Raw genomic sequence first — 14,434 nt, 5'->3', positions numbered from 1 at the left:
TCTTGCAATGAAGATAACGTTTTCCATGGAGTTCTGAAGTGCCCAATCTTAGTGTGTCTTGTAAACAAAGCACCGTGAGACTTTACGTCATTCTCTCCTATTGACTTGATGTTGATGTGTTTCTTTTAACTTGATGTTTTTTCTCCAAAGTTCTCTTTGGCTGAATACTTGTTTTTAATGCTTTTTCTGGCTTGCCTTCAGAAGCTTTACCTCTTCAAACGTTCTGGCTCAGAAATGAAATAGGAACTTTGCTCTTTATTCATTTTCATATAATGCCTCCATCGCAGATTGACAAATTCTAAGGTATTGCTTTGAAGAAAAGTTAATGTGGTTGTACAAACATTTGTATTATACTTGAAATATGCTGAATATTTTATTTCTCAGTGTAAAGTAAGAATCTGAACATGATTTTTCTGTTGAATAAAAGAATAACTCTAATACATGTAAATTGTTGTTAAATTCATTGGGCATAGAACCAATTATCGTTGTTTCTTATTTTTCTGGTCACCTTTCATATTTCTCTTAGCTAATTTGACTTTTACAGTGACATGGTGAGAAGAAAAACATATCACAGATTTAGAAAATAAATTAGGGAGAGGTTAACTAACTAACGTGGCCAAGAGTACTCGGCCATTTAGTGTTACACCAGGATTAGACTTTAGACCAGGCACAATATCCACTGTTTAAGGGATCCTTACACATGTCTGCCCTTCAGTGATACTACAAACAGCCATCCACATGCTAAACAGAGACAGTCGGGCTTGTGATGAAGAGATCAGGCACTGAACACAAAACCTTAGTAGCTACATGACCTTGGGTACGTGAGCTATCTTTTATATTCCTCGGTTTCTTTATCTGCAAAATAAATAAAATAAATGAATCTGCCTCATAGGGTTCGTGTGAGAATTAAATATGCTAATACATGTAAAGAATTGAGCATAGTGTAAGTGTGTAACAAATATTTGTTATTATTTTTATTGCTGCTATAGTCAGTATAAGTCCTAAAATTACATAAACAAAAAAACACAGAAACTGATGGGCAATATGCATGTATGCATATATGACAAGAGAAAATTAATGATGTTTGATCACTGGACAGGGATTCTGGGGAATCATTTCAGCTTCTGAGTTTGCATTGTCCACATGCCAGGGTCCCTCGATTCCTATCTTACTCCTGTTTGCCTGTGCAATGTGACACCAGCTTGGTTTGAGCACACTCACTCCAAGTACCCAAAATACGAATTTCATTAAATAACAGACACAAAGGGAAGAAAAAAGAAAAGAGTATAAAAAGTGGTCTAGTCCTAAATTATCAAAGATTGTTTCTTTTCTTCTCCCACCACTCCTTTGTTCTCTGAATCTTCAGATCTTTTAATTAACATTTTGATCATTTCTGGGAGAAATATTTTATTTACTCTACCTCCTTCACTTTATTAGAAGACTTTGACAGGTAGATCTGGGTCATTTTTCAATATTCCCAATACCTAGTTTGTTTTCTAGAATATTGTAGGTGCTGTGCAAATGCTTGTTGAGTGAGTGCAAGAATGAAAGGTATCACCTTGGTTTTTATTTATGGAATTAGTGTCAAGGTGATATGTGATAGGCGCATGAGGAAGAGGTAAGTTGACCTTGGTTTTTATTTATGGAATTAGTGTCAAGGTGATATGTGATAGGCGCATGAGGAAGAGGTAAGTTGGAAATGGAGAATGAGGTATAGATGGACTGCCAGGGACAAACTCTGTTTCTCAGAGCTGTAGAGTAAATGCTTTCTCATTATCATTGTTATTATTAAGTCTCCTAACTGGTTTCCTCTGTGTGCATCCTAATTTCTTTTGCTGCCTCAGCACAATGGCTATTTTCTCAAGTAATTACAAAACAATCTTATTTAATCATACCACTGCCAGCAATACCTCCATTGTTATAGAAACTCCAGAGCACATCACCCACTGAAAATCTTGGAGCGTGTTGCTGAGTCTAAGGTGGGGCCCAGCCTTGTCCCTTGCAGAGTCCTTTCTCCAGGGCATCCCACTGCGGCATTGTGGATGCACCATGTTTCCATACCAGCTGGCGTGTTTCATTTTTAGATCTGCAATCTTAGTGGTTTAAAACCTAAACACAGGACAGTGGTCAATCTCGTTTGTTCTTGTAGGCAACTGTTTGCTGGACCTACCACGAAAGCAGATCTTGGGCCCTGAAGAACTCCCAGGACAGACCTATGATGCCACTCAACAGTGCAACCTGACTTTCGGACCCGAGTACTCTGTGTGTCCTGGCATGGACGTCTGTGCTCGCCTGTGGTGTGCCGTGGTGCGCCAAGGCCAGATGGTGTGTCTGACCAAGAAGCTTCCTGCTGTGGAAGGGACACCTTGTGGGAAGGGGAGGATCTGCCTGCAGGGCAAGTGTGTGGACAAAACCAAGAAAAAGTATTATTCGGTAAGTGATTATTTTCATTACCCAATGCCTGGAGACCCAAGATGTGAAGGGCATTCCTGTGACGTGTGTGGACACTGTCATCAGAAGCCTTTATCTCCTAGTTAAAATATTTTTCCTTTAGAGATCTATTTACAGCCACCCACAGCAGCCATATTCAGTGTATTAGTTCGTTGCTGTTTTTCACAACAGAATACCTTACACTAGGTAATTTATAAAGAAATGAAATTTATTTCTTACAGTTTTGGAGGCTGGGAAGTCCAGAGCCTAGGGGACAGATCTGGTGAGGGCCTTCTCCTTGGTGGGGTGACTCTCTATTAGCAATGTGAGTTATCACATGGAAAGAATGGACTGAGCAAGAGAGTAACCTCCTCACTTATCCTCCTTATAAAGCCATCAGAACCATGCCCATTACTCTATGAACAGATCAATTCATTCATGAGGGCACAATCCTCACCTCATAAAAGTCCCACCTTTCAAATACCATTATTGAATTTCCCACCCTCTTCACACTGTCACAATGGCGGTCAAGCTTCAGTGAGTTTTAGGGGGACATTCAATCCATAGCACTCAGTAATCAAATATGGAGAAAATCCAGATAATAGGGATTTCTTCACAGGTTAGAAGCTCTAACAAATAAACACAGAACCCAGATTCTGTCTAGTTGAGACCCCAGGTAGGATGCTGCAAATCACTTTTTGGAAACTCACTTTCAAGCTTCCCTTGCTAAAATTATCAGAATAGATTTACTTAAATTCACTAAGGAAATAATAGCAGAGCTGACACTTTTAGTCCTTATACATATTTGGTGAGCTCCAAAATGGTCATTTTTTTCCCCCTGAAAGCAAGTTATTCTGATTTTAGGTGCTAAAGTCACCATGGCTGCTCCAGGGAAACACATCTGCTGCCATGTGATGTGGCAATTGCCCCCTTAATTTTCAAAGCCTGAGCAATGTGTGTGTTTCACTGTCACAAGATTTGCATAGTCTCTAAAGGAGTGTTGCTGTGTTGCTGTATGCTCACCGCTTCTGTCTTTCCAGGCTGTCACCCAACATTGCATTACAGATACCTTGACAAGGGCAACCCCAGGCAGCTCTTCACACATTCCCTCAGCAAAGCAGTTTATAATACTCTTGCTTTTGGAGCCTCCTAGTTTTCTCCTGCGATATTTCCAGAGGAATAAAACTAGGGTGTCATAAAAGGGTTCTTCATTCCCTGTGGAGTTTGTGTACACGTATGACGTGGGTGCACTTCAGTCTCTTTTGCATCTAATTAGGAATTAAGCCAAATTCAGATCAAATACATTTACGTACATAGCAGAAAGTCTGTCACAGACAAGATGTGTGATGTTGACAAAGAAACAGCAGAATTTCAGTGCTAAAGAGGGAGAAAGAGATGCAAACACAATCAAATCATGCCTGGCATGATGCAAAACTTTCAGCACTATACATTTCCTTAAAGATCCAGGATCAGAGAGGACAAAAAGTTAACATGAGTCAGTGGTTTTTAACAGATATGTGTAGTATCAGAAGGTATAATTTTAAATGGCCCAGAAAAAGGAGGTAATCTTTGCAGTGTGCTCAGTACTTAGAGTGGTGTTTTGAGATCTTCTAGTGCTGGGAGGGCCTGAAAAAATGAATTGCTTAGAATTGGAAATGTGTTGCAATTACATGACCATGTTAAATTCATTGGGAATTTAACTGTACTTGTGATGAAGTTTCCATTGTTTCATTAAATGTACATGATTTCCAAATGTACATTTGGAATGTCTTTTTCCTATCTGAGTTAAAATATCTTCTATTTTCTGTTTCAGACATCAAGCCATGGCAACTGGGGGTCCTGGGGGTCCTGGGGCCAGTGTTCTCGCTCATGTGGGGGAGGAGTACAGTTTGCCTATCGCCACTGCAATAACCCTGCCCCCAGAAACAATGGCCGCTACTGCACAGGGAAGAGAGCCATCTACCGTTCCTGCAGTGTCATGCCCTGCCCCCCCAATGGTACGCTGCTCCCAAGTGTCAGCCACCACCAGTGCCATGTGTAGCTTCTATTCTAGCAGTAATAAATAGGGGAGGCTGGAGAAATGGCATTAATCTAGTACTGCACACGGTTCCACCAATGTGCAAATCTATAACAAATAACATGAGTGATTTTTAAATTATTATTATGAATTATAGTTAGCGTATTCAGGGTGTTGGAAGAAAATAATAGCTTTCAACTCTATGAATAGATAAAATTCGTTAACACTGGTGTGTAAAGAGAATCTGCAAGACAAAACAGCATCTTTTTTTAATTCCTTATTTAAGTGCACAAGAACATATCTAAGTTTCAGAACAGATAAAGTAATAATTTAACATGTTTGTTGCCTAGGTAAATCTTTTCGTCATGAGCAGTGCGAGGCCAAAAATGGCTATCAGTCTGATGCTAAAGGAGTCAAAACCTTCGTGGAGTGGGTTCCCAAATATGCAGGTGTTCTGCCAGGGGACGTGTGCAAACTGACGTGCAGAGCCAAGGGCACCGGCTACTATGTGGTGTTTTCTCCAAAGGTAACTGCACACAGGCTGCCCAGAAAGAGGAGGCATCCTTGGTGGAAATTATTTGGTAGAATGAAGCCTGGAGATGCCAAATATAAACAGTCATTTCTTTGCAGGTGGTTAGATTTGGGAGGGTTTTTATTTTCACCTCTATAATTTCTATATTTTCAAACTTTATACAATGAATGAAAATTATTTTATAAACAGAACAAGTAAATGTTTTAAAGGCTATTTTTGAGAAGTGTAACTCACTGTCAAGGAGGGCGAAGTGTGACCTTAACTTCAAAATAGTCATGAAAACAACTAGTATTTCCTAACCACATTTGTCAAAAGGACGGTAAAGCAGGAAAACTTTCTATTTTTCTATCATTTATTTAAAAATTCCTCTGATGAGTCACGAAGATAGGTTTCAGGATCTCTGACCCAGACTTTTGAGTAAGTCTTGCACAACCCCTGGTATGAATCTCTGTCCCTCTAGTAATATATAACATGAATGTGTGTGTTATACCTTACTTTTCACAGATGAGCATTTTCTAGATATACTGCAGTTTTATTTCTTATAGTCAGTGTTATGCAGCAATTTGCAAATACTCTTTATCTAATTTGCAAATAGATAATATATTTAAAACCACCTCTGAAACTGGCCTTTGGATATTTATAATATGTTATTGAAAAATAAGCTAATGTTCAACTTATATAATTTTTAAAATATATCTTTTGATTACAAAATAATACATTTTTATTTTTTAAATTTTACAGAGAAATAAAAAGAAACACATCACCTGGAAATACTACTACCATCTAGAGAGCTATTAAACTGTTGAAGTATATTCTAGTTCAGTTTACACTCACATACATTCACTCACATACTTATACATATATGAAAAGAGAGTTTAGTGTATACACAAATATAGAATATGTATGTTTATTTTTATATATGAGTATATATATATATTCATACATGTTACAAGTATTTATATATACTGACATGCATGAGCCACAAACTGTTCATGTACATACTATTTTATAACTAGCTTTTTAACTATGTGCTAGTTCCTTTATTCAAAATATATGTAGTCTCTTCCAGTAAGTACTTTCTTCTGACTTCCCCAGACTCCTTTTTCTACACTAATCTGTTTGTCTGTATCTATTTCAGCGTCTGATAATTCAGCACATAACAGGGAATGCTCTCCAACCATGACATGATTTTCAATGTCAAGTTTAGATTTTCAAATGTGTGACTATAACAACAATTATGCAACAAAAAAGGATCTTTACATTTTCAAGGCTGCTCGCATTCAGCTCTTTACACATGCAATAGCCCCAAACACTGAGTGAACAGGTCATTTCTATCAATGTAAAAAGCAAAGATTAGAAAAAGGAATGTGCTAAGTATACACAAACAGAGATGAGTACCTTAGTTCTCCTAACACATTCAGAATTAAGCTCAATGTAGAGAGTGCATAACCTAGATTTCTCCCAGACCTTCCTTCTGCCAATATATCAAGGATTTTTCAGTCAGATGTTCCTGGAAACTGTGTTGGTGGTGGTGGGGTTTTTTTTGTTGTTTTTTTTTTTTTTTTTTAGAGGAGTGGGTTGCTTGTTCATTTTTCAATGTACTATCTATTTCAATTCAACACAAAGATCACAAATTAGAATTTAGTAGTTTACTAAAGGAACCAAATACCTATGCACCAGTATTTCCCACTACTGATGTGCTTGTCATGACACAGGTGACTGATGGGACTGAATGCAGGCCATACAGTAATTCTGTCTGTGTCCGGGGGAAGTGTGTACGAACTGGCTGTGATGGCATCATTGGTTCCAAGCTGCAGTATGACAAGTGTGGAGTGTGCGGAGGAGACAACTCCAGTTGTACAAAGATTATTGGAACCTTCAATAAAAAAAGGTAATATGATAGAACCCTTCCAGCATAAGCTACCTGTAGAAGGTCTGACATGGCCCTGGTAACACATTCTAAATTATGAGAACACAAGGAGAGGAGATGAATCAAGCTCTGGGTGCTCAGTGGAAACTCAGGGCGCCTCTAGAAGCAGATAAACTGTGATGACCATGGGGGTCAAGGTCCTGCAGAGTCAGAAAACTGAAAAGAAAAAAATGGGTGACATTCCACGTTAGTGCTATCTTGCAGATCTATTATTCCTGAGACATAATTTATGAAAGGATGGCTGGTTTCTATCATAGCTATTTTTTTTTTCAACAATACAAATTCTCATTAGGCTGTGTTTTTCTAAGAAACCACATCTCCTTGAAAAAGGTAAGTTAATTGCAGGGTTGTCGGCAACAAATCCTTTTTATAGTGAATTATCCTGGCTTATATCTACTCTATAAAGAAATGTATACAGCAGTGTCTGTCTCCTGCTTCCTCTCATGGTGCTAGATTACACTTTTGTTTTAAATACTTAAGTTTATAAAGTAGCACCTTCTGGCATAAAATATTATGCTAGCAGATAGAATGGCTGTTGGCTAAAGAGTTTGAAGGAATACAGGATTGTTTGTCCTCTTCACAAACCACTCTTATGTGGAGTGGTATTGGTTGAGGGTACCTATATTCCTGATGTAGGGGCTGTGTTATCTTTAACTTGAGAGTAATATGAAAACCAAATTAACAATAAAGATTTATTTAAAATATTAAGTATCACATAAAAAACTGGAAAGTACGTCTGATATGATTTAAAAATGTATGACTGAGGAATTTATTCTGAGTTAAAATATGCATTACTAATCCTATTTGCTAATGAAATAATAATTGTTCACCTAATTGTGTTGGGCCATCTGTGTCAAAAATTCTGCATGTCCAATTACATCCTGCATTTTTATACATTTCAAAGATGCAAGACACCTTAGAGATGATCGGTCCAATCTTTTGTTTTACAAATGACCTAACTGGGACTCTGAAAGATTAGGACTTACCCAATTCTACATGTTTGATGAATGCTAGAATAGAGCAGAGGCTATAACTTAAGTCATAGGATGCACAGGCTCTTTTGTACCAAAAAAAAAAAAACGAGGAAAAAAAGAAATTCAATTATTTTAAAATAATACCCTATATACTATATGCTATGTATTCTTTCTACATAAAGTTATAAACCACTTTTCAAATGCTAAATTTCACATTTTAAAGTTCTTGTATGGACAACTATTATCTGTACATTTGCTATCATGTAAAAAGATAAAGAAACTTGTGATAGCAGTAAGTGGTGTTCAATCTAAACCACTTGTAAATTGGTTTGACCAATTAGAGGATTCAAATGACCTGTTCGAGTATCCCAAATAAATTGCCTTGGCCTCGTGTGATTTACAAAAAAGAAAATTGTTGATCTTGGTGCTGGATATTTGCAATCAAGCTCTGGCTCAATAATTCACAAGCCATGTGATCTTGGAAGTGTCACCTAATTTCTTTACCATGAGATTTCTCAAAAGTAGCATGGAAATAATAGTAATTATCTTGCAATGAAAACTGTTCTGAGGATTAAATAAGATTATGCATATTAAAATACCTTATCCAGTTTAAGCCTATTCACAAACGGGACACTGACCTTAACTCACTCCTCCCTCAATTTTCCCCATCTCAGTAAATGGCAACTCAATCCTCCTCCTGCTTAAACCCAAAACTTTGGAGTCATCTTTCACTTTTCATTTTCTCTCATGCCCTCCATTTATCCATCAGCAGATCACATCAGCTCTGTTTGCATCATATATCAGAAGCTGGTGGCCCCTCACCACCATCACTGCCACTACCACTCCAACCTAAGTGATCATCAGATCTTGCCTGGACCGTCACAGCAGTCTTCCCACTTGTCTCCTGACCCCTTGCCCATCACAGTCTCCTCTTCATCAAACAAGGAGAGCCATCACTTTTTTACCTAAATCAGAGCATGGCATTTCTGGGCTCAACACCCTCCAGTGGTTTCCATCCTACTTAGAGTCAATGTCCAACACTATTTTGTAACCTATGAAGCCCCCATTCTGCTCTGTGTCTCGTCAACACGGTCCCCTCCTCTTTCTCAGCTCCAACCACACTGAACTCACTAACACTCCTCAAACGTGGCAACAGGCAAGTGTGTGCAGTTTCCTCTGCCTGGAATACTTTTCCCCAATTTAGCAGTGCTCCCTTCAGAATTTTTTTAGGTCTCTGTCAAATGTCACCTCCCCATATGGTGGCTATCCTAAATGAATAAGAGGCCCTCTCCCCCGACCTCACCATTATCTCTATCTTATTACCCTGCTTTGTTTCTTCATAGCTCTTACCAATTGATATTACATATTTTGTTTGTGGGGAGTGGTGGGTGCCTGACTGCCCCCACTAAAATGTCCCTTCCATGTCAGCATGCTTAATATTTAGGAATGAATATATTTCTTCATGACAGGCTCTGTTCTTGGTACTGTGCAGACAGCCCTGAACAAAACAAGACTCCCTTTCCCTGTCAGCCGTACTTGAAAATAGTCATAAGAAAACAACTTCATTTACCTGTGGTAGTCAAGGAAACTGGTTAATGTCCATATTTTAGTGTATGAATCAGTTGCCCTATAATCTTTAACCTTGAGTAAGAGTTAGAAATCAGACAATTCACTTTCATACACATTAATCAAACTGCACAAGCAATAGTGCTTCTATTTAAATAACTAGGAAAGTAAAACATATGGGTTCTTTATTATGAAATTACTGATAAAGGCAAAGATTTTGGCAAAAGATGACTTCTCACGGGTATAGTTTCTTGGTGAATTAGCATTTCTGTCCTACTGTTTGCCATAGGCTTATGGATATTAGAGATATTTATGCCTTTGCTCATTCTCCTGAGCACGTGATGGATCTTTAGAGATTTATCTTATTAGTCACCTACAATAAAGCCTTATTCAACCTATCATAATGTCTCATAGACACTAAGCATTCAAGAAAATTTGCTAAAACATTAAAAATGCATTTTTAAAAATTTTTATGATAGTAGTATCATTTCTGTATTAGTCCATTTCTGTTGCTTATAACAAAATACACAGAACTTGGTGTTTTATAGAGAAAACAAAAATTATTGCTTACGTTTTTAATCCATTCACTATAGTATGGTCTTACAATCCAATCACCTATTCAAGGCCCCACCTTTCAATTTCCATAATAGGATTTCCCACCTTCAACAGGTACAGTGAGGATTAAGCTTCAGTAACTTTGGGGGTGGCGGGGGCATCCAGCAATTATCCAGATACCAAGTTTTATGTTCCATTTCATGTCCTACCCCATGAAATCCAGAGTTCTAGTAGAGATAGAAGCAGAGCCTCTACTCTGTCACAAGTTCAGCAAATAATTAAACCCATGTTCCCAAACTAGTCTGCACATTACAACAATGTGAGGAGCTTCAAAAGTACTGCTGCCTATGCCCCACCCTGAAAGATGGGGATTTAATTGTTTTGGGGTGTAGCATAGGCTTTGGAATTTTTTAAAGATCTCCAGGGATTCTGATGTGCAAACAAGTTTGAGAGACATTAAAGATTTCTGTGAGATTAATTGAGAGCAGATTTTTGTCAGTTTGTGTTTACATATATTCCATTTTGTGCCAGAAAGAACATAAAGTAGCTTTGTAAAGATGATAGAATTTGATAAGGATGGTGTCTTTCTCTGTCTTCTGCTGCCTGAACAAAATACCACAGACTAAGTAATTTATAAAGAAAAGAAATTTATTTGGCTACCGTTCTGGAGGCTGGAAAGTCCAAGATCAAGGAGAGGCGTCTTGGTCAGGGCCTTCTTGCTGAGTCATTCCATAGCAGAAGAGCAAAGAGAGAGTGTGAGGGAACAAGAGGGGGCCACATACTCACTTGCAAACGCAGTCTTACAATTAACCCACTCCCATGATAATGACATTAATCCATTCATGAAGGAAAAACCCACATGACCTAATCACCTCTTAACAGATCAGCCTCTCGATACCATCACAATGGCAATTAAGTTTCAGCAAGAGTTTTGGAGTAGCTATTTAAGCCATAGCAGATGGTGATGGTCATACAAATCTTTGATTAGAGTTAGAATAAATTTTTAAAGTAAAGGTAGGTTACAAGCATTATCCTAATTTTAAGCATCTCAATAAAAATGTATATAATATGATAGTCTAACTGCAATTTTATTTTGTCATAAGAAAATTAATTTTTAAAGCCAATTTCAAACTAATCTTTTAAATATGTTAAAACTTTGTGTTAAGATAAGGAAAAACGTTTGAAGAATTTCTATTTGTTTATCCATTTAAGTACTTACTTATTTTCTCTCTTTGTCCCACACTCTCCCCCACTTTCTCTCTCTTCCTCTCTCCCCTGTGGATATTCCTGTCTCCAGCAAGGGTTACACTGACGTTGTGAGGATCCCCGAAGGGGCAACCCACATAAAAGTCCGACAGTTCAAAGCCAAAGACCAGACTAGATTCACTGCCTACTTAGCCCTGAAAAGGAAAAATGGTGAGTACCTTATCAATGGAAAGTACATGATCTCCACATCAGAGACTATCATTGACATCAACGGAACCGTCATGAACTACAGTGGTTGGAGCCACAGGGATGACTTTCTGCACGGGATGGGCTACTCGGCCACAAAGGAAATTCTAATAGTGCAGATTCTTGCAACAGACCCAACTAAAGCATTAGATGTTCGTTACAGTTTTTTTGTTCCCAAGAAGTCCACTCAGAAAGCAAACTCTGTCACCAGCCATGGCAGCAACAAAGTGGGATCCCACACTTCACAGCTGCAGTGGGTGACAGGCCCATGGCTGGCCTGTTCCAGGACCTGTGACATGGGCTGGCACACCAGGACCGTGCAGTGCCAGGACGGAAACCGGAAGTTAGCGAAAGGATGTCTTCTCTCTCAGAGGCCTTCTGCATTTAAGCAATGTTTGCTAAAGAAGTGTTAGCCTGTGGTTATGGTCTTCTGCACAAAGATAACTGGAAGATTCATCACTGAGACAGTCACGGTGAACAAAAGGTCATGCATAGGTGTCATTCTCAACAAGAGTCGAATTATGGGCAGAATCTGCTCTCTGCGACCAAAAGATGTGCACTGCTTCACATGACAATGGTGACCTTGGAATACAGAAAAACTTGGGAGTTATTGAACATCCCCTGGACCTACAAGAATGAAAAGAAACACAGATGAATGTAGAATCAGGGGACATTTGAAGATAACATACAGTCTCCCACTTGTCACCTACCTCTTACAGAATGTCTTTAAAGACATCATAATCATTTTCACCCATGATACACAGTAGCTTATTTTTACTGTTTGTAAATACATCCTCCCTTGGTATGTCACTTTATATCACTTGGTTCTATTAAAATATACATATATATATATATATATTTCTATAAAAAAAGTGTTTGACCAAAGTAGGTCTGCAGCTATTTCAACTCCTCCCAGTTTCCAGAAAGAGCTGCGGATGTTTTACTGGAAATTAAGAATTTGCTGCTGTTTTAATAAGATTTAGTATATTTTCTGACTACAGGAGATAAAATTTTAGTCAAAAACCATTTTGACAGCAAGCATCTTCTGAGAAATTCTGCAAAGAAAAAGGATCTCAGTGTATGTAGTCATTTAAATCATACACGGGTCTATTTACATAAACCTTTGACTGCCTGTATTTTTTTCAGGCAGCCAGCCAAATTAATGCATAATTAAGATGTAGAAAGTTTGCGTGTGTGTACATGATCAGTACTTGAGTCTAAAAATTAGAATCCTCGTCTTGGAATTTAAAAGAAAAAAAGCACATATTTCACCATGTTCTTAGTTTATATTTTCACAACTGCTTTCTCTTTCTGTGGCTCTCATCTGATATTTCACAATGTGTAATATGCATACAAAACACACAGCAAAGAGTCTTCTATCATATCCAACACTTTCAACTCTGTTATACCTCTTACAACAAGCCTTTAAAATGTGTTTGCTTTTGCTTGTTTGTTGTTTTGTTCAAAGTTTCCCTACAATGTTTTGTTTTCTCGTTGACTTAGTTTAATAGGAATAGCAAAGATCATTTGGTAGTTAGCCACATCTAGAAGTGGTTATCATCATTAATGTGGTTAATGCAGAAAGAAAAGTGGTTAATATTAATAAGACTGTTTCCACACCATAGGCAATAATTCCTTAAAGTTTTTTTTTAATACAGGCATATTCCTACTGTACTAAAGATTTTTCCTGATTGGAAAGCATTTGGCTGTACCAGTAAGTGAGTACAGTAAGTGTGAGTGATGAAATGTGTTGATTTTCAGGAAGTTATTGCTTTTATTTCCACAGCCTGTCTAGGTAGGTTGTCAGTTTTAGTAGTTAGACATTGAAAATTTTTTATAATCACAGACATAAAAATCTATTTTTAGATGTAAACTTCATCCCCCCACTCCAACTTATGGCTCAGAAAATCAAAGGTGTTTTTATTTCATTGGGATTTTTTTTCTTTGTGAAGCACCATAAAGCCAATTGTTTTTTATAAAACTTTATAATAATCATACCAAACGTGCCTATTTTTAAAGATGTGCATATAAGGATGTTAGAGAACCATTGTTTGAGTTCTATTAAGCTCATGAGAGTTTATTTTTATTATGAGATATTTTTAATATAAAAGAATTCTGTAATTGATCTCACTATATCACATTCATTTCAGCGGGCCAGGAAAATGGATGTGTCGCTGTTTTGAGTATTTTCTTAAGAAATTATTTTGTCAAACAAAAAATTGTTTTATAAAACCTATAATCATCCTTTGGCTTTCATACTGAGTTTGCTTTAGACATGGTAATTTTTTCTTAATAAATTATCAGTTCTGGAAATGAGGCCTATACAAGACTGATAACCTATATTTGATGGAGATCACTAGATAACAAGAAAAGGGAAAAAAACTAGTCAAATAGGTAAAATTAAATTAAATTAAAAATCACACCAACTAGTTGGCTGTGCAAAGAGAACTAATATAAAGGCCAATGTTACTTTTTCTAATTTTTAGAATAATTTTAATCAAGTAACTCAAATGTGGCAAAATTTATTTTTATCTTTTGTGCATACATTCCCAACAACATTAAAAGATAATTGAAGAATAAACATGGTTGTCTCCTACTCTGCTTTTCTATTCTGTATTCATAGGTTTTTAATATAATTTATCAGTGATTTATTTTCCCCAAATAATAAAGTTTTACACATCTCATTGAAACAATCCTAAAGAGCTTAGAACAAATAAACCACTATTCCATGCTTTAAGAAGTTTTCTCTACATTTTTCTTATGAGTATCACTAGGCTGACTGAAGAATGTATGTCTAAACTCCTGAGAAAAGTGATATAAACTGTAAACTGAAATTCAGAGAATAAGAGTTTAGTATACAAAAAGAACGACAAGCAAAGGGAAAATCCTCTATAACTCAATCTAATTCAGTCTACTTTGACTTTGTACTATGTCTTTCACTTTTCCATAGTTGCATCTTGAATTTTTTAAAAAATTGG

At 37.1% G+C, this 14,434-nt stretch overlaps 1 protein-coding gene across 1 annotated transcript in view; it reads left to right on the top strand.

The window, feature by feature from the left end:
- The window catches only part of ADAMTS5 (ADAM metallopeptidase with thrombospondin type 1 motif 5), a 44,508-nt gene extending 30,515 nt beyond the window's left edge, over positions 1-13,993 (top strand). The window contains exons 4-8 of the mRNA XM_063099163.1: positions 2,150-2,433; positions 4,244-4,427; positions 4,798-4,973; positions 6,695-6,870; positions 11,302-13,993. Coding sequence (XP_062955233.1) covers positions 2,150-2,433; positions 4,244-4,427; positions 4,798-4,973; positions 6,695-6,870; positions 11,302-11,869 — 1,388 coding nt within the window. The 3' untranslated portion in view covers positions 11,870-13,993. The remainder of the gene's footprint in view (positions 1-2,149; positions 2,434-4,243; positions 4,428-4,797; positions 4,974-6,694; positions 6,871-11,301) is intronic.
- Positions 13,994-14,434: the final 441 nt, after the last annotated feature.

This window comes from Cynocephalus volans, chromosome 1 (genome assembly GCF_027409185.1).
Source record: "Cynocephalus volans isolate mCynVol1 chromosome 1, mCynVol1.pri, whole genome shotgun sequence".
Classification (NCBI taxonomy): Eukaryota; Metazoa; Chordata; class Mammalia; order Dermoptera; family Cynocephalidae; genus Cynocephalus; species Cynocephalus volans.
This window is presented reverse-complemented; position numbering and strand designations above follow the sequence as displayed.